General features: G+C 42.7%; 1 protein-coding gene across 4 annotated transcripts in view; it reads left to right on the top strand.

The window, feature by feature from the left end:
- CNR1 (cannabinoid receptor 1) overlaps positions 1-11,490 on the top strand; it is a 67,562-nt gene extending 56,072 nt beyond the window's left edge. For 3 of the 4 annotated variants that reach the window (XM_053287312.1, XM_053287307.1, XM_053287308.1), the window contains exon 2: positions 1,435-11,490. In XM_053287312.1, coding sequence (XP_053143287.1) covers positions 1,486-2,910 — 1,425 coding nt within the window. In that variant the 5' untranslated portion in view covers positions 1,435-1,485 and the 3' untranslated portion in view covers positions 2,911-11,490. The remainder of the gene's footprint in view (positions 1-1,434) is intronic. The other variant, XM_053287309.1, reaches the window with a different exon arrangement.
- The last annotated feature ends 8,758 nt before the right edge of the window (positions 11,491-20,248 follow it).

Below are 20,248 nucleotides of genomic sequence, written 5' to 3'. Positions count from 1 at the left end.
TCCCCATCTTATACCTGTGCATTTGATATAGTTTTGCCAAAGTGCAGAACTTTGCATTTGTCTGCTGAAATTCATTCTGAATTTCATCAATGCTGTTCTCACGATCAGCCAAGACTGGGCTAGGCTGCCTGTGAGAACCAGTGGGAGCAGTGCCATGGCGGCAAACCTGCCAAGGAAGCCCGCCTCTTAAATGATGCCAAGGAAGCAAGCGCTCCCTTAACCCTGTTTATCTGATTGTGTGCCAGCAATGGCTGAAGCACTCGCTGGGGGGATCCCCACAATGCACTATGCACTCGTGCAGGGCATTGTGGAATCTCTGGGGGCTGGAACAACAAGTTCCAGCTCCGGATCCCTCCGCCCTGCTCCTTGCTTCATGGCTCCCACCACCAGTCCTGCAATCGTCTGCAGGGAAAGTAAGCTTTTTGGAGCCTTCTCCACCTCCACTGCCTCCCCGCCACCCACCTGCTCTTGGCAATCATGAGAACCACCCCATTTTGTTAGTTTCATCCCAGTTTTATATTCTGTTAAGGTCATTTTGAATTTTATTCCTGGCTTCTGAGGTGTTAATCTGTCCCTCCCAAGTTTGTTGCAGCTGCAAATCTGGTGAGAATATCCTTGTAAATCACTGATTTACAACATTGTTGAGGAGTACCAGGCCCAGGACAAAGCCCAGCAGCAGCCCTCCAAACCTCCCTCAAGTTTTATGATGAACTGTTGATGAGCATTCTTTGAATACACTTTTTCAGCCATTTGGGAATTCACCAGTCAGTATTGTTTTCTAGTCTGCATTTGACCAGTTTGCTAACCAAAATATCTTGGGAAACTTCGTCAAATGCTTTGCTGAAATCAAGATAAATTATGTCCATAGTATCTCCACAATCTACAAAGCTATCAACCCAATCAAAAAGCAGATAAGATTAGTCTGGCAGGATTTATGCTTGACAAGTCCATGCGCTTCTACTAACCACTGCATTAGTACAGGAAACCTTAGGAAACCATTATCAGCAGCTCTGCACATGTCAAGATGTTTTTAAAATGCCATTTAAAATATGTGCTAATCTTTTGCAGCAGCCAGTGGTGTGACCAAATTTTTAAATGCATGGAATATCAGCTTGTGAAGTGGCCTCTGAAAAATCTAGATTAGAACATGTATCTAACAGACCCAGATAGAAAGTCCAAATAAAATGAAAATAGTTTCTAACAGTTTCCCCCTAATTTTTCAGCCAGAAAAATCTTGCAGAACCATGCATTGTATTTCAAGCATCCTGCAGCTGAATGAATGTCCATCTGTTGCATATTTAAAATTATGTCCAATGTTAGATAGATGAAGGGAGAGAGAGATTATTGGACACTTCTCAGGTAAATTGTTTTTTTGGCTTCTATTCTACCTTTGCTTATATTTAATTAAGTTTGGTCTTCTCCCCTTTCCACCAGGGTTTCTTCCCACACTTTCCCCCCCAGTGCGTATAACTGAAATCTGGGGTTATGAAGTCAGTCCTAGATGGCCTCGCAGATACGACCTTCAGAACAATTACGACAGACCTTCTTTACATGGGTTCTAACGATATCCAGTACGAGGATCTTAAAAGCGACATGGCCTCCAAGCTAGGATACTACCCACAAAAATTCCCTCTTTCTTCCTTCCGAGGTGATTTCCGATCAAAAATGACTGCAGGAGAAGATGCCGCCATCTTGGGTGTGCACTCATCGGATCAAATCAATATTACAGATTTTTACAACAAGACCCTGTCCACCTTCAAGGAGAATGAGGAGAATATACAATGTGGGGAAAACTTCATGGATATGGAGTGCTTTATGATTCTGAACCCGAGCCAGCAGCTGGCCATTGCAGTACTGTCTCTTACCCTGGGCACTTTCACAGTTCTGGAAAACCTTCTTGTCCTGGTTGTCATCCTGCACTCCCGAAGCCTTCGCTGCAGACCTTCCTACCATTTCATCAGCAGCCTGGCAGTTGCTGATCTCCTGGGCAGTGTGATTTTTGTCTACAGTTTTGTTGACTTTCATGTTTTTCATCGGAAGGACAGTCCATATGTGTTCCTGTTCAAACTGGGTGGAGTTACAGCCTCGTTCACTGCCTCAGTTGGCAGCCTTTTTCTCACGGCAATAGACAGATACATATCTATACACAGGCCCCTGTCTTACAAAAGGATTGTCACCAGACCAAAGGCTGTTGTAGCATTCTGTGTGATGTGGACCATAGCTATCGTAATAGCTGTCCTCCCTCTGCTGGGCTGGAACTGCAAAAAACTCAATTCTGTTTGTTCAGATATATTTCCACTAATTGATGAGAACTATCTCTTGTTCTGGATTGGGGTCACCACTGTACTTTTGCTTTTTATTGTGTATGCCTATATGTATATACTGTGGAAAGCCCATAGCCATGCTGTTAGAATGCTCCAGCGTGGCACTCAAAAAAGCATAATAATTCACACTTCGGGAGATGGGAAAGTGCAGCAGATCACTAGGCCTGAGCAAACACGTATGGACATAAGGTTAGCCAAAACCTTGGTCCTCATTCTTGTGGTTTTGATCATCTGCTGGGGTCCTCTACTCGCAATTATGGTCTATGATGTCTTCGGGAAGATGAACAAGCTTGTCAAGACTATCTTTGCCTTCTGCAGCATGCTCTGTCTGCTGAATTCCACAGTGAATCCCATCATCTATGCTCTCAGGAGCCAGGACCTGAGACATGCTTTCAGGAGCATGTTTCCAAGTTGTGAAGGAACTGCACAGCCTCTTGATAATAGCTTGGAGTCTGACTGCCAGCATAGACATGCTAACAATCCAGGTAATGTCCACAAGGCTGCTGAAAAGTGTATTAAAAATACAGTTAAGATTGCCAAAGTGACCATGTCTGTCTCCTCAGACACAACTGCAGAGGCACTGTAAAACAAAGACCTCTCAGCATCATGAGAGAACAAGAGAGTAAGAGAAATCAAGAGAAATTCATTACTTCAGAAGTGTGTGTTTTCTCAAATGTATCATTTTAAAGTTTGTTCTCATTCTTTTAAAAAAGTGGCTGTTTTTATGAGTCCTGAGCAGTAGCCCCCACCTCCAAGTTCTACAAATAAGGTTGTAAACTATGGTCTGAATATGGTTTTCCTTTGGCAAAATGCTAATTTAATAATAATAGCTACATTCTATTATTATGCACAAAACACCACATTAATCAGTGAGAAAAAATGTACGCATGGGGACCTTACTGAAAATTGAGACATGTACAACAGTGTAATCAAAACAGAAATAAAATTTGAAATTGTAGTTTTATTTCCAACGTGAAATATGTTAATTGTCTGTAACTAGGTTTTCATTCCCCCTCCCCAAAAGCGGCAGTACTGGATTGTAGAAGTTTTGTACCATGTCTTGTGAGATGTATGATGTTTCACTGTATGTTACTGATATTTGTCTAACCAAAGTGATTAGGTAGACTTGTGTGGAAGTAAAGTAAAGTATGTGATGATGTATCACCCTCCACCCCATGAAAACTCTTCCCATATTTTGAAGAATTCCTATGAGGTATTTTGAAAATTTTACATTCTTAGTGGTTTTTTAGTGAACTTAAAAGGAAAGACTTTGTATTTCTTCTGCTCACATTTGAAATCCCAATTAAGTATAAAACTCATGTAAATATGGGAATAACAGCAACAAAGGAACATAATACACTGGTTCAAACACACTAAAAAAGAAAACTGTATTTTTCAAGGGGCCATCTGTTGTCTTGTAGAGTGTTGGCTTTTTGTGGGAAATCGTTTGAATACAAACATTACCCAAAAGGAAGATTTCAGGTAGGGGCTTCTTTAATTGATAACTGGGGTTTTTTTAGTCTGTTTCTGCTAGCATTCGATCTCAGAAGACAGCATGTGTCCAATTCAAAATGTACAAAGTCATCGCTGTGATGTATACTTGAAATGTGTGGCATTCCTAAGTCCCAGGTTTAAATAGATTTCAAGCCTGAGATGCCAAACATCAGTGTTCGGTAACAAGAGGATAAAGTATTAGTATTAGACTTTTAAACAGTGTATGTGTGTGTGTGTGTGTGTGTATATATATATATCTCCTTAAATAAGATCTATGTACTTGTGTGTATTGTGTACGTATTCTAAATAAGTGTGGGTTACATTAATATTACTAAGATAAGAAATTGTGACCAAATGTTTTCCTTGTATTTCTTGTTGCACTCTTTGCACTTGAATTCCGTTTCTAAAAGTGAGTTCTTCCAACCAATCAGTAGTGAAAATACAGCTTGTAAGATTCAGAGCACATTTGCAAATCCATTCTGAAAACCCAAACTGATAACTAAAGGGGAAAAAAATAATATTTCAGTATTAGTAAAGGACATAAACCCATTTATCCACAATAACCACAAGAATAATCAGAAGATGATGAATGGTGTTTTGGACAAACAGAGGAAAGTTAAAACAGGCATTCAGAATTGTCAGAATCCGGCCCTTCTAGCCCTGAAATGCAAATACAGACCATCAAAGTAGAGCAATTTAAAGGCCCAGGGCCTAGCCTCCACCCACTCCAGTTGCAGAAGCAGGCTTCTTAGGAAAGCTCTAGTAGCAGGGTGGAGAGAAGAGCCCCTAAACCAAAGCATCAGAGCATAGTTGAAGCCTCTCAAGGTTAAGTGCTCCAAATCCCCATTCTCTGCCAGAATTAAGGATGCAAGAGGCAAAAATTGACATTCCAAACATTTAAAAGGAATAGTATTTAAGCCTTACAATCCTTATTGCTAGAACAGGGCTGCCCTGATTCAGCAAAAGTAATTCACTTGTGGAAGCAAGCTTCCTTGTTAGTAAAATGTGCCATCGTGTCAGTGTCGACTCCTGGCTCCCACAGAGCCCTGTGGTTTTCTTTGGTAGAATACAAGAAGGGTTTACCATTGCCATCTCCCGTACAGTACGAGATGATGCCTTTCAGCATCTTCCTATATCGCTGCTGCCCGATATAGGTGCTGCCATAGTCTGGGAAACATACCAGCAGGGATTCAAACTGGCAACCTCTGGCTTGCTAGTCAAGTCATTTCCCCACTGAGCCATTAGGTGGGTTCCTTGTTAGTACCCACTTCTTAATTAGATGCTGATCATGCAAAAGAGCACTCATTTGGCCTATAACCATTTTTCTATTCTGAATCTCTGCATCCTGCACTCAGGACAGTGTATGGGTCCTACTCTGGGTCAGAGTCTAAGTACAGAGCCAGGTTTCTGAGGGGGCACTTTGGGAGATGCATCTAATGCTGTATTTGTGTGGGTGTGTATATGCAGATCCTACTGTTGCATGTGGAGCTGTATGTCTGGGCCAATAATGGGTACATGGAAACAGAAACCATTACAGATCAGGAAAAGACAAAGCTAACATCATTTCATCATCTAGTCATCTAGTCAAAATACTGCTGAGGGTGCAGATAGAATGTAGCCTGCCAAGAACTGAAGCTCCTGATTGGGGAGACATGGCTTGGGGTAAGAGGATATTGACTAAGGCAGCCTTGTGTATTTAGAATCCTCAGAGGTGAGTTCTGAGGCAGAAGAAAAGGAAGGCAGCCCTGTGGCTGGAAGGCAAGGCAGACTTGAAAGTGTCAGAGAGTCCACCCTGTTCAGCAGAGCAGATCTGTTTCAAAGAGCTGTTTTCCCCACTCTGCATTTTAAATGGTTTGAATTTTTAATGTAAACCTCCCTGAACTGCTTTAGGATGGGTGGTATATAAATAAAAATAAAGTATTGCTTCAAAATACACTGCCAGACGGGTAGGGAGGGGTTGAGTAAAACCCAGTCACATATATGTTAGAGATCAATCTGACTTCTTTGTAAAGCAGGGGAGGAGATGGAAGAACATATGCCACAAGCAGTTTGCAATATAAGCAAGAAAATCCTTCCTCACTCACTACCTAGGAGTTTTTGCTAGCATTAGACAGTGGAGATTTCCTTCTTGGTCCTGGTCAGTGATCTAGAGAAGCATCAAGCTTGTGAATTACCGGGCAATGGAAGAGGCACATCTTGTCTTTAATGCATGTGTTTTAGGAGCTGTCTTATGCAAAGTTCTTTTAATAGAGAAGATCCAGTGAAGTAGGTGGGTCAGTCAGCTCTGGGTAAAATAGTAGTTTAATAACTCCTCTCTCACTACTTCTTTGTCAAGAATAATAGCTTCACAAAATTTAACATTAGATAAGGTTCTGCATCCTCTATATGAAATCAGCAGTAGATTCTGAGTGTAAATAGGAGAGAGTGCATTTTACACTCATTGTATATTGGGTAACCGAATGCAGAGGAACAGATGTGACTTGACTTGAGACCTCAAGTCAGTTGAGGTCTCAACTTGTTGATTAGTTCAGCCTTGCAAGTTAGGGCCAAACTTAATTAGGTCATTAAATTAGGTCATTAATTAGATCGTTTGGTTCCAAGGTATCTTTTTTTTAAAAAAATGTAAGTAGTAGCTATGAGGACAGCAATCCAGATTTAGGACCATGATGTGGGTGAGTGAGACTTTAACCCTTTGTTCCCACCAAGATGCTGATCCAGATTTGGGGGAAGGGGCATGAGTGCTATTTCTCCTGGAAAGTAGTCTCCCATTCATGCCAAATGAGAATTCCCTCTCAGGGCAAAGAGCAGCTGCACTCAGATCAGAACCATGGTGGGGACAAAGAGTTAAAACTGTAGCCCCAATTCCAGTTCCCCCTGTGTGGGTGCAATGACATTTAAAAAACCAAATGCCCAGGGCAAAACAATATGATAAACATCACATCTAGTTTGACCCTTAGCCAGTCACTTGAGAGGTATAACAGTTCCTTTCAGGTGAAGCTGCCCGGTCTATTGGCAAATACTTTCTACACCTTCTTGGTGAGGTTGGACTGGATGTAAGATAGAGGCATTTAGTTGCTTGATCCTGGAAAATGTAGCATGGTCCATGAAGGGCTCAGTTATTTCCATTCAAGGTTTGTTTTTTAAATCAATCCATAGTTCTAATGTGTGCTCCAATATTCTCCAAGAAACCCTCTCACAAGGGAGTTTCCTGTGACTTCAACTGAGGGCAGTTTTGCCATTATTATCCTTTTCATGGACAGAGTTGCCCTCTCCATTAAAATGAATGAGTAAGCCCTTACGGGCAGGCTTCCTCCATAGGTACATTGAACCTGCCATACACACTTGAAATGGTATGATTGATCAGATTGTGCTAATTTCAAAAGGAGTCGGAAACTTTTATCATCATGATTTTTACAGTAAAAACCAGTAGCTAGTTAGGTATCTTCAGAGGGAAGTTATTGAGTGTTCTGGACTCAATCCAGGTCACAAGGGTGCAGCTTCTGTGTGCAGAGGGATTCTCGTAGAACATGGCAGGATCTTGTTTGCCTTTCTTCTGCAATGTGCCAGACTGTTACTGGGAATGGGAGGCTTGCATTAGCCTCCTATAGCCCTGTCCAGTTTTTCTCACTCTGTTTGTTTAAGGAATGTGCAGTCCTCTGATGCACTGAGTGGCTATGTGGCATGTATGGGGAGGAGTGAGAGTGAGAAATAGGATGTGGATTATGCCCTAAGGCAGAGGTTCTCAAACATTTTGATACTGTTACCCTCTAAAATAATATATAAAGCTATGTGACACACACACACACACACACACACACAAACACACACATGTTTAAAGCTACTGGCTGACAGCCTGACTATTGATGTGTAGACCAGAAACATGTTGCTGAGGAAGAATGCCCACACTTTGAAAGCATGCAGATGAGTGCAGGGGCTAGTGCTTTGTTGATGTTAGGAGTACACACAATTTGTTAGTCAGGATGCCAGCCACTGATTTGATTTGGTAGAGATAAGTAAAGCATGTGTGCCTTTTAAATGAGGATGAGCTTGCTTGCACCTACTGATCTGTTCAAACAGTTTTAAGTTTGAGACTGCCAGTCTAATTTCAGGCTCCAAACTATTTTTACTAGGTATTTGCTCATTATAGCAGCAACTACTGAAAATTCTGACTCACACAAGTAGGAATCAGCTGAAGGGATTCAGTATTTTCAGGGCTTTCTCACTTAATTCTTTGTACTCAGTTTTGCACTGTGGGCCAAAATTCAGAAAGAGAGCCAGTCGAGAACGTAAAGTGAAGAACTGCTTAGGCTTCTCCAAGGCATGTGGGGCAGGGGAAAGAGCTCCCAGCCAGCAATTCAACAAACCGTTGACTGGGGAAACTCTGTAGAGGCTGACTGGCCCCGTCCCCAGTGTTGGCCCCACCCCCTGCACCTGAGATCAGATGCAGGGGGCATGGCTTGTGGTACACACATGCTTTGCATGCATGATTAGAAATCAAAAGGGGTGAAGGAGCCACTGGCAGGACATCATCCTCAGGCTGCAGGCATGCTCCTTACGCCCATGGATTTGTTCTAACAAATGTCTCCCAAGAGGGAACTCTCCCCTGGCCCATCAGCCAAAGAAGTGCTACTGCTGTGCTTGCCCTTGGTTTTGTGAGCAGCAGAGGAACCAGTAGTTTGGGGCTTCTGTCTCTCTCTGCTTCCCATCATCCCTGACTGTCTCCACACCTTGAACATGTCAGGTAAGGCCAGGGCTGTCCTTAGAGAGCCCTGGCAGGGTAAGAGACCTGGGGCAAATCAGCTAGTGAGGGGCCCCTTCCGTTTAATGCTAATGGGAGTTAAAAGAGCTGGGCCCAGGGTGGTCACCCTGCTTGCCATGCCCTAAGGACAGCCCTGGGTAAGGCCCCTGCTCTCCTGACAGCTCCCTTCTGAGTTGTTTGGACAACTCAAATTGGGGCCCCCGTGGGGGTCTTGAACTCCATTTTGAGAACCCCTGCCCTATGGGATCCCTTCATGTGCAGTCTCTGTGCCCGTGATGGACTGGACTGAGCCATCCTTAGTTTGAAACTTCTTTCTTCCTCTAACAGTAGTACATCTTCTATCTGAATCAGTTCTGGAGAAAAGGAGACCCAAAGTACAAAGAAAAAATATTTCAAGATCTATTTTTGAAACCGTCTTCTTGTGATTTTAATGCATACTGTATAGGTTTTTGTTTATGTATCCAAGCTCTTAAATTTATGTGATTTAAAAAAAAACAAACTATGGGACAATGGGGCTGTCTTGGCACTAAACATGGTGCTTATTGATATAATAAGAAACAACATCCTGTGAAATAGTATCATGCATTCATCAATGTATTTCATTTGCATATATGAGTTTAAGTGTGTGTGTGGGGGGGAGCTCTCTTAAGTGTGCGTGTTGGCCAAACACCATTTCTCAGCTGACCTGGCTATGAAGTCCCTACAAAATGTATGCTAAATATAATGGCTGTTAGATACTGTACTTAAGTTAGTTGTACTTTAACCATGCTTCAGAACTCAAGGCTATGCAAATGCTTAGGAAGGGGAGGCACAGCTCCTCCTAATCCCTTTTAGCAGGTGCCAGAAATCAGCACACTATTCCAATGACATCCCTCCCAACCAAGAGGTATTATTATTTATAGTATAGTGCCTAAAAGTATACTTAGACACTTTCACTGTCATTGCTGTGGAACAGTAGCACACCTCCTAATCTGTTTAGTTAATCTGCAAGTGTTCTTAAAATCTAGGTTTCTGCATCTATCATTTCTGGGGCCCATAAAATGCTGTGACCCACCTGTCACAGCATTGGAGTCCACAATTCTGTTTCCTGTGTCTGCTTCTTTCTGCGCCGAAGATGACAGCAAACATTGGAAGCTGACCTGTCTGTCCCAAACCAGAGCATACATGTAGCTCAAACCAGAGCATACCTGTAGGCTGTGTTATCCAGTGTATTCATGTAGCTCTACTGTAAACAGGATTCTGTATTCCAGTGGAGGCGACAGGGGAGTGTTCCACACATGTATCCCCCTGCATATATGCACTGAAGCACCCATGCCCATAAGGACTCATTGCACTGAGAGGCCTGGTGAGCAGGGGGTTGTCCTAAGAGGTATGATGCCTGTGAGCATGAAGACTCCATTTAGCAATAGCCATTCAACTATGATATCTGAATGTGAAGATAGCCATTGAGGTGGGGCAAGAAACAGTAGGCAGTTACCACAGCCAAGTGGCAACCCAAAAGAACGGGGTCCTGCACCATTGCCATGGGTGCCCAGTTGAACCTGGTGAGGCAGAGGGCAGCTTGTGGAGCATGATGCAAATGCAGTGCTAGTGAATGGCTAGCTGTGTGATACAGACCGATGATGTCATTGGCCCTCTGCATGCAAGGCACTGCTGGCCATTCACCACCAACTGCCCAAATGGATGCTGTGCAGTCTGTCTCCTGATTCATTTGCCTCCATGCCTGTCCTGTGATAAAGGCATGGCCTACCCATCCTTTTGGGGCACTGCCTGTTTACTGCTTTCTGCATACCTCATCAGCTACCACTGCCTAAATGGATTATCTCTGTTTTCAGAGGCAGGAGACCTCTGATAAACAGATGCTGGGGACAAACAGTGGGGGGGGGGGACTACCAACTCTTTGATGTCCGGCTTGTGATCTCCCAGAAACATCCAGCTGGCCATGGCTGGAGACAGAACATGGACTGGATGGACCTTAGTCTGATCCACCAAGGCAATTCTTATGTTTTCATGCATCATGAACAAGTGGCTTTCTTCATTTAGGGAGGTTTGCTATGAAAAAAACCCACCTTCCTTTAGGCTATGCTATTTCCAATTGTCCATGTTCCCTTGGTAATAGCCTAGCAGCTTATCCACACGCTGCTTCATAGCCAACCACCCACTCTCATAAAATGAGTAGCTCCGTGGTTAACAGTTCTGTGTATTTATTAACTTTAAATGTTGTGTATATCTGTACCAGAGACCATCTGTATTATGTGCAAGTTAGATTCTCAACAGTCTTAATGTATATTTGTATATTACCTCCTCAATGCTGTGCAATCACTATGGATTTCTTTTTCTTGCACTGATTAAAATGCCTCTTGTATGATAAACAAAACCTTTCATGTGACGATATAGGGTTGAATGTATGTAAATAAAATAAACAAAACATTTTAAAATGTCAGCTATACAAGCAGTGGCCTAACAAAAGTCTGTAATTGTAGAATAGAACAATTAAGTTGCTGTGACATCTGAAAAGTTTCCAGGGATGCAATGTCAGAGAAAGGAAAGTCTTTCCTTGTGATAATATGAAATAGCAAAATTGGATTTCTGTAGGTTTTTATTTCCATTGTTTCCAAGTGGAGAGCCTATCTCTTTTAATGTCTGTAAATCTAACATTATTACTTTCTCCTTGAAGTATATTGTATTGTTAGATGTTTGTTTGAGCTGGTAACATCCTTGCAACTGCTGCAATATGTTTCTGTTGGCAAATTGTATATTACTTTGTACACAAGTTCTGGTAAGACTGTCATTAAAAGTAGCTTCTACCATTAAACTACCTATAGAGAAATAGTAGTTCTGTAATATTACCTATGTATTACTACCATACCATATTTTATTTCTCCAGTGTAATTAAACTATTATTTATTCAAAGGACAAGTATTCTGTTTATGTGAATCTGAAATTATTATGAGATTGTCACACGGTGATCCCAGGAGATTTTTCAGCATCTTTACACGATCTGTTTAGATCTCATTGCTAACGATTCTGCATCCATAGAGATACTCCCCCCACTCCTGACCTGTGTTTCTGGATTCTCATTCTGCTGGTATGTCTTAAGGTATGGGATGTGTTCAGTATGATGGAGGCTGAATAACAACATCATAATTAACAAGGAACCTACTGCTGTTGTGCTTTTCTGCCTTTTCTTAGTTTTAGGGATGTGCAAAACTTGCCGCCTTGTTGCTGCAGATAATTCTACCTTGTTCAAAAGTGACATCACATGTACAAGACACTGAAAAAGCAGGTATGCAATTTTCACAAGAGTATGACTTTCCAAATTATAATTTCCCACACTAATTTGGATTCCAGCAATACTGGAATGTATTCCATTTAACGATGCAAAGACCTGGTTTATTTATGCAAGGTTCCCACTGAAGGGCACAGAGAGTGACTAGCTATTGTTCATTTCTCTGGTCTAACTGGTGCTCCTCATGTTTCTGATTCAATGTAAAATAGTTATTATGCATCCATCTGGTCTAAATAGTGTTCATTATTATAGTTGCCCATTCAAACTACAAATTCATCAGCTATTCTGTATCTATCCATTCTAACTGTGTATATATCATGTTGCCCAGTCAAAGGAGGTCAGCTAATAATTGTGTTTCCAACTAGACTAACTGGTGCTCATCAAAGTTTTCAGTTCAATTCCTAACCAGCTCACTGCTGATTCCCCATTCTGTGCTAATAGCACATTATCTTGAGCAACACTGGTTCGTGTGTTAAAATGTGCAGGGGAAGGAATAAAATTTGAGAGTGGGGGAGACAACTGTTAAAAAAATGGATATAGACTGTAATCATGTTAAACATTTTCAAGTTTAGCATTCTTTTTCATCAAATCTAGTACAGGAAGGAATATCCCTGGTATATCTCTGTCCTGTATAGTGGCTGGTCCTTCATGAATTCCAAGTCTGGAATTTCAACCTTTGTTGTCAGTTTCAGCAATATGGGAGAGGCAGATTTTAATCTATGATTACTACTTTAATTGATTAATTGCACTATTGAAGATTGAAGTATTACTTTTTTGACAAAATGATTTGTTTTAAATTAAAAACAAGGTGATTTTTAGGAGAGAGGTCATAGATCACTGGTAGCAGAATTGCAGATGGTTTCCAGGTACAATCTCTAATCCAAGTAAGACGGCCTCAGGTAACAAGATGGGAAAGACCTCCATTTGAAAACTTGGAGAGCTGCTGCCAATTAAAGTAGACAATGCAGGACCAGATATATAAAATCATCTGACTTCGTACAAGTCAGTTTCATATGAACTTGAGCCAAACTAGATGTTACACTGGAGTTGCATGAACAATCTCCTAACTTATTTAAACTGAAAAGCAGTCTGTGATTGTGAGGGAAAGAATGACAGTGGAGAAGGACTGTCAGGGACTGAAAGGGACTTACCCTTTCCTTCCTGCCATTTTTCTGATCAGAATTGCCCCCCAGCTACTTATTCACCTGTTGGGGAAAGTATGTGGGATCCACATATATTTTCCCTTGCAGGGAATAAAGCAGTTCGAGGAAGGTACTTTTGAATAGTCAAACACTGAGATGGGAAAAATTTAACCAGCCTTCTCCACCTGGTTCTTCTGCTGAAACTGGCAGCTGTACATGGTTTTTCTGTCATTGTTTAAAGTCAGGAGCTGCTTATGTGTTTAGTTTAGACCTCAAAGTCCAGTTCTTACATAGCTTTTCATCTTCACACTGTGCCTCCTGCACCATATGAAAATATCTTTATCAGAATGGGTCATTCATGTAATTTGCTCAAGGACAATCCCATAAACTGGATTTGTCCACAAATCTATCCTCAGTTAACATGACTGCCTGGCCCCATTCAGACGTATGAGTTAACTGGAGTTAAGCACGGCCCAGGCTTCAATTTGTAACGCCAAATCATGCAGCAGATATTCACCAAAGTGTAGCCTACAGAATTCCAGTTCCCTGACATCCCAGCAAGCTCCACTGCCTGGCTGTGGGCAAAGTGTCACCACATCAGCAAAGTGGCAGCAAATGGCAGCGATCTCAAGGAGGGCGTGTCCTTTGCATTCCCTAGCTTCCTCAGGCGGATGACAGCTTAACCCTTTCCTCACTCTGCTCCTAGCTATGTTATTCTAATTAATTTTCTGCAAAGCAGTGGATCTTGGGACTAATACTTGGCAGCAGAGGGGGACATCTTCCAGAAGGGGGTTCCCTGGGGAGTGAGGGGCTCGGGGCAAATCACACATGAGTCCAGGGCTGAAGGTTTGCTGCCTCCATAAAATGCAGAGAGGAGGAGACTGAACTTGGGTTGCCAACATTACGTTGGCTGAAGTCGGGACAGGGACTCAAGGGGGCCGGCGGGGGCATGGCCACCTAGGGCCAGGGCTTGTCTTTTTTTAAAAAAAAACTTCTAAAGCCACAGGACAGCGCATCCCAAACTCTGGGAATGGCTGCTCCAGGGCAGGGTTGGCTGGGGTGGGAGCACTGACAGGCAGCTAAAAGAATTAAGAAGAGCACTCCATCTCTCAAGCACTCACCACGGAGTCACTGACTACGGACTGACTGCAGGAGGAGGGAATTGAAGAGAGGGTGGGCAAAGGACTCCCTTCCTGGGCCCTGCCTTCTAGGGATGTGCACAAAACCGGTTTGCCCGGTTCGGTTCGAATTTGAATCAGGTTTGAACCAAGAGGGGGTGGTTCGATTTTGGTTTTACTCGAACCCCTCCCCTGGTTCAGTTCGAATTCGAACCAGTTTGGACCAGTTTGGACTGGTTTGGTCATCCAAAAATGGGTAGGGTGGTAGCTGGCACCTAGGGGTACCTGCCACCCAAACCCCAAAGCAATCGGACACTCGTACAGTTTTTTTAAAAATGAATTTTAGAATTTTATTTTTATTTTTTTCTCCTAGGGTTCAATGGAACTTGAACCAGACCATTATTCCCTATTGTGGAGCACCCATGGTTGCCAACAACCATGCAAACTCCAAAGCAATCTGACACCTCTATGATTTTTTATGAATATTTGAAATATTTTTAATTTTTCTCATAGGGTATAATGGGACCCAAACCATCCCATATCCTCTATTGTGGAGCACCTAGGGGCACAAATGTGGGGTGGGTGGTAGGCACCCAGGGGTGCCTGACACCCACAAAGTTCCAAGGCAATCGGACACTCCACTGATTATTGGTGAATTTTAAAATTATTTTTTAATTTCTCATAGCAAATAATGAGGATTGCAGCAGATGTATACCTTCATGTCGGGGGGAAAGGGTGTCCTAGAGTGGAGTGGAGTGAGTGGTAGTTCCCAAGATGGTCAAGGAAGCTATCAGAATTATTTGAAAGGAATTGGGCAAAAGTCTGATTTTTAAATGATTTTTGAAGTTTATGCGACTTTAAGGTTTTTCTCCATAAAGAATCATGGAGGTGTCAGCAAATGTCTAACTTCACGTCGGGGGCAAAGGGGTGGCCTAGAGCAGAGTGTGGTGGGCGGTAGTGCCCAAGGGGGGCCAGGTAGCTATCAGAATTATTTGAAAGGAATTGGGCAAAGGGCTGATTTTTAAGTGATTTTTGAAGTTTATGTGTCTTTAAGGTTAGCAATGAGAGTGGATTCATGGTTTGTCATTGAAAACCTTATATGCTACCAAAGAATCTACACTCAGAACACTTCAGAAACAACAAAACCCAGTACCCCATGGGTTAGAAACCCATGGGGGTGGTTGGCACCCTCGCTCTGGGCCACCCCAGCACCCCCCAAGTGCAGTTATGGGGCTGCTGAAACCTCCATTCTTCCCTATGGAGAAAAACCTTTAAGCCACTTGTGGGGTGCTGGGGTGGCCCAGAGTTAGTGGTGGTCTAGTGCACAGAGGGTGCCAACCACCCCCATGGGTTGCTTACCCATGGGGTACTGGGTTTTGTTGTTTCTGAGGTGTTCTGAGTGTAGATTCTTTGGCAGCATATAAGATTTTCAATGACAAACCATGAACCCACTCTCATCTGCTAACCTTAAAGACACATAAACTTCAAAAATCACTTAAAAATCAGCCCTTTGCCCAATTCCTTTCAAATAATTCTGATAGCTTCCTGGCCCCCCTTGGGCACTACCGCCCACCACACTCTGCTCTAGGCCACCCCTCCCCCCCCCGACGTGAAACTATACACTTGCTGACACCTCCATGCTTCTTTATGGAGAAAACCCTTAAAGACGCGTAAACTTCAAAAATCACTTTAAAATCAGCCTTTTGCCCAATTCCTTTCAAATAATTCTGGTCGCTTCCTTGCCCCCCTTGGGCACTACCACCCACCACACTCTGCTCTATGACACCCCTTTCTCCCCGACGTGAAGCTATACATTTGCTGCAATCCTCATTTTTCGCTATGAGGAATTCAAAAATACTTTAAAAATTCACCAATAATTGGAGGAGTGTCCGATTGCCTTGGGGTTTTTGGGGTGGTAGGCAGCACTGAGTTCCTACTACCCACCCCACATTTGTGCCCCTAGGTGCTCCACAATAGGGGATAATGGGCTGGTTTGAGTCCCATTATACCCTATGAGAAAAATAATTAAAAATATTTCAAATATTCATAAAAAATCATGGGGGTGTCCAATTGCTTTGGGGGTTGTGTGGTTGTTGGCACACATGGGTGCTCCACAATAGGGAATAATGAGATGGTTCAAGTCCCTTTATACCCTATGAGAAAAAATAAATATAAATTTCAAAAATTCATTAAAAATCGTACAAATGTCTGATTGCTTTGGGGTTTGGGTGGTAGGTACCCAAGGGAGTCAGCTACCACCCCACCCACCTTTGGAGGTTCAAACTGGTTCAAACTAGTTCAAATTGAATCACCCCATTTGGTTCAAATTCGAACCTGCAGCTCGAACCTGATGGCTGGTCTGGTTCAAATTCGAACCTTTGAACCACCCTGCTTTGAATTCGAACTGGTTTGAAGTTGAACCAGTTCACACATCCCTACTGCCTTCCTCCAAATGAGGTAGATGGGCGATTTTAGGCAGTGGCGTCATGGTCAGTGCTTGAGAGATGGAGTGCTTTTCTTAATTCTTTTAGCTGCCTGTCAGCCCACCCCGGAGCAGCCATTCCCAGGGTTTGGGAGATGCTGGGAGAGCTCTTGTTGCCGCCATTCAGCAGCAGCTCTAAAAGTTCTTCCCCCCACAGTTTAAAAAATAAAATCATGGTCAAAAAGCAGGAGAAATTGTGTCTTGAACGGGACAAGCATTCCCCCGCTGAAAGTCAGGACGTCCCACACCGTGCAAGACAGTTGGCGACTCTATCAGGTGAACACGACATGCAAGGTCCCCTCCTGATTCTCCACAGAGCAGTTAACTTTTCCTCCTCTCTCCTCTTTTCCTCCTGTTCTTCTGGCTACTTTGTTTTGCTTTTTAAGGAGGCAACAGTAGAGCAGCAGAGGACACACTGACAGAGCCATTCAATGCAGTCCTTTCCCCCAGTCCCTTTGTGTTCTCCCCATTGTTTATTGCAAGGCAGTAAACTTTTCTCTCTCCTCTTTTCCTCATTTCCTCTTACGACTTTTCTCAATGCCTCTGTGCCTCCGTGCATGCTCACTCAGCCCTTCCCTCAGAGTTCAGTGTGGGCATGGAGAGAAGCAGGGTGACAGCCCCAACACTGCATGAAGTGCAGGAAGCCTGCATGGTGCCTCCTCTCATCCTCTGAGTGGGAGTAGCAGCAGCAAGAGAGGACAAGCAAGCAATGCAGCAGTCCAGGGCAGGGAGTGAGAGCCCAAGTGGTCGTACTCTCCACCCCCTGCCTCCCTGCCATGGCCCAGGTGAGAGAGGGGGAGCTCCCCAGTTCTAATGGAAAGAAACACAACCGATATAGGAAATAATGATTTTACTTTACTGCGAAACAAAACGCTTTACAGTGCCTCGCAGCAGGAATTAGTAGGAGGTTTGTGTCTCTTTAAATTTCACAGCCCACATCACTATTTCCAGAAAGAACAGGGAAGAGAGGGAAGGATGTGGTGGGGGAGGGGCTGAATCTCCAAGAGGCGGCCAGTGAAAGTGCCACTTCTTGGACTGCTGTTTGGAATAGGCACAAAACTGCAGTTATGGCAAGTCAGCAGTCGCGCGTAACGCTTCGGCGGCAAAACCTCAGTTGTTGGCAGCAAACCTCAGATGTAACTGAAGGTTATAACTGGAGTTTGGCAAGGCAAGCCAGAGATATCTTTTTACACTTAACTGCAGTTTCATGCATTTGTATGTAATAGAGTTCCAACCTCTTCCCCAATTAACTGCAGTTATCCTGTACCTCTGAACCGGCCCTCTTTCTGTGCAAACTGGTGCTATCTGAGAGCTGCCTTACAGTATGTGAGCAGAATATTGTGATGGAGCTGGGCCTTGATATCAGCAGACATTAAAGCAACTCTGTAAAATACCACATTAAACCAAGGTTCTAAAATGCACTGGTCAATCATATGAGGAAAGTTACTTTACAAGCTTGAAACATTGAGCCTTCCAAACGACAGAAAATGTGTGATGGCAGATGCAGGAAATGTCACAAACAAAACATTATGCAAGAAGACAGTGAGCCAAATAATTTCTCCGACATATGTACCATACACATAATTCTGAACTGAGAGTGCTTTCTAGCTCATATATGGGCAAATGCACATATTAGATACAGTTTGAAAAATAATCCAACACTACCCTTGTTGATATTAAACGCCCCCCCCCCTTCAAGTTACCCTTGATAACAGGGCAAAGAGGCATCATTTAAAGAGGTGGCTCTTTTCTATTGAGCGGGGGGCGGCACTATCACTATTCAGTCCAGCACAGAGTCTCACCATTGGCTGTTGCTGGTGTCTCTCTTGTGTTTGTTTTTAGGTGGTGTGTTCCTTTGGGATAGGGAACCATTTTCTCCTTCTTTTGCTTCTTATTTCTTTTGCTATTTAAGCTGCTTTGAGATCTATTTTTGTTGAAAAGTACTATATAAATATTCCAAATAATAGCAGTAATAGTAGTAGTGGCTGACATGGCAGGCAGCCTTCTGTCTGCATTTGGGATCTGCTGGGGCTGCTGTACAACTGGAAAGGCAGCCCTGATGGTGTAGTGTGACATGGCATCTGCAGAACATCTTGAAACCTCTCCCAAGCAGCCACATAGCATTCCTTCCATTGCTTGCTGTGGAAGGCATGTGGCATGGCTGCCCAGAAGTGGTTTTCAGTTGTTCTGCAGCCGCCCCACTGTGCTATGCCATCAGGACAGCTTTTCAAGGTGGGCAGCAGCCCGGTGGGTCCCTAACTCCAATGAAGGGCTGCCTGCCATGTTGGATGATGAGGAGGAGGAGGAGGATGAGAATGATGATGATGATGATACAAAAATCTACAAATTGAAATACAAAGATCTACAAATTAAAATTGAAAGGCTGTGGCAGAAGAACACCAAAATAATCCCAGTAGTAATTGGCACCCTAGGTGCAATTCCAAAAGACCTTGAAGAGCACCTCAACACCATAGGGGCCACAGAAATCACGATCAACCAATTACAAAAAGCAACTTTGCTGGGAACAGCCTATATTCTGCAACAATATCTATAATAATAACAGCAACAACACTGACAATAAAATTCAGCCATCCCAGGTCCTTGGGAAGGACTCGATGTCTGGATAAAACAAACCAGTCAATAACATCTGTCTGACCGTGTAAATAAATAAATAAATAAATAAAAATAATTAATTAAATAATTAATAAATAATATTGAGTGTGCAATACTAACAATTTTACAAATGGTTTCTTGAGCAACCCATCTTGCATTCTGCTTACTAAACTTGCATACTAGAACACCAGCACTGAATATCCATGCCTATTTCTAAGTCTGCTTGTTGAACGTTTATGACATCAATCATAGTACAATGAAGGAAATGGTATGATGACTTCACCCAAGGATTGACACTGCTCCAGGAATTGACATTGCTTCACACAGGAATTGAATTCAAAGAAATTCTTATGAAGACAGTCTAAAAGGATAGAAAGGATTAAATACATACTGAGTTCTGAACATAAACTATCCTTTGATATTAAGCAAAATGTTGTGAATAGACAAGAAGTGATGCTAAGACAAGCACTGTGTGTTCTTGCTGCCTGGTAGAGAAAACAAAACAACAACTACTACATTTAGATACTGCTTTTCAACAAAGATTTTCAAAGCAGTTTACATAGAGAAATAATAAGTACAATCTAAAAAGAAACATAAGATAGACACCAGCAACAGTCACTGAAGGTACTGTGCTGGGGGTGGATAGGGCCAGTTACTCTCCCCCTGCTAAATAAAGATAATCACCACATTAAAAAGGTGCTTCTTTGCCCAGTTAGCAGGGGTTAATAAAAATAAAAACTGAGGCTCTGGGAACACTGCCTAGTTTTGAGCTGATTTTTTTTTAAGATTACTAATGAATTTGCATTAGTGGTAATGTAAGCACAAAGAAAAATGTGCTTAGTCTAAGTCTGTAAAACAAATGTGTTCCACAAATAAAATATTCAGAGGGAAATAAGCCTAATCCTATCAAATATATCACCAGCACCACCACCACCACCACCAGCAGTTACCAAAGCAATACAACTGTCATCTCCACAACTCTTGCCATGTGAACTAATGCACACTAATTTCCACACTGAATTTAAAG

This window comes from Hemicordylus capensis, chromosome 1 (genome assembly GCF_027244095.1).
Source record: "Hemicordylus capensis ecotype Gifberg chromosome 1, rHemCap1.1.pri, whole genome shotgun sequence".
NCBI lineage: Eukaryota > Metazoa > Chordata > Lepidosauria > Squamata > Cordylidae > Hemicordylus > Hemicordylus capensis.
The sequence above is the reverse complement of the archived record's forward strand: the minus strand, read 5'-3'. Positions and strand labels throughout refer to the sequence as shown.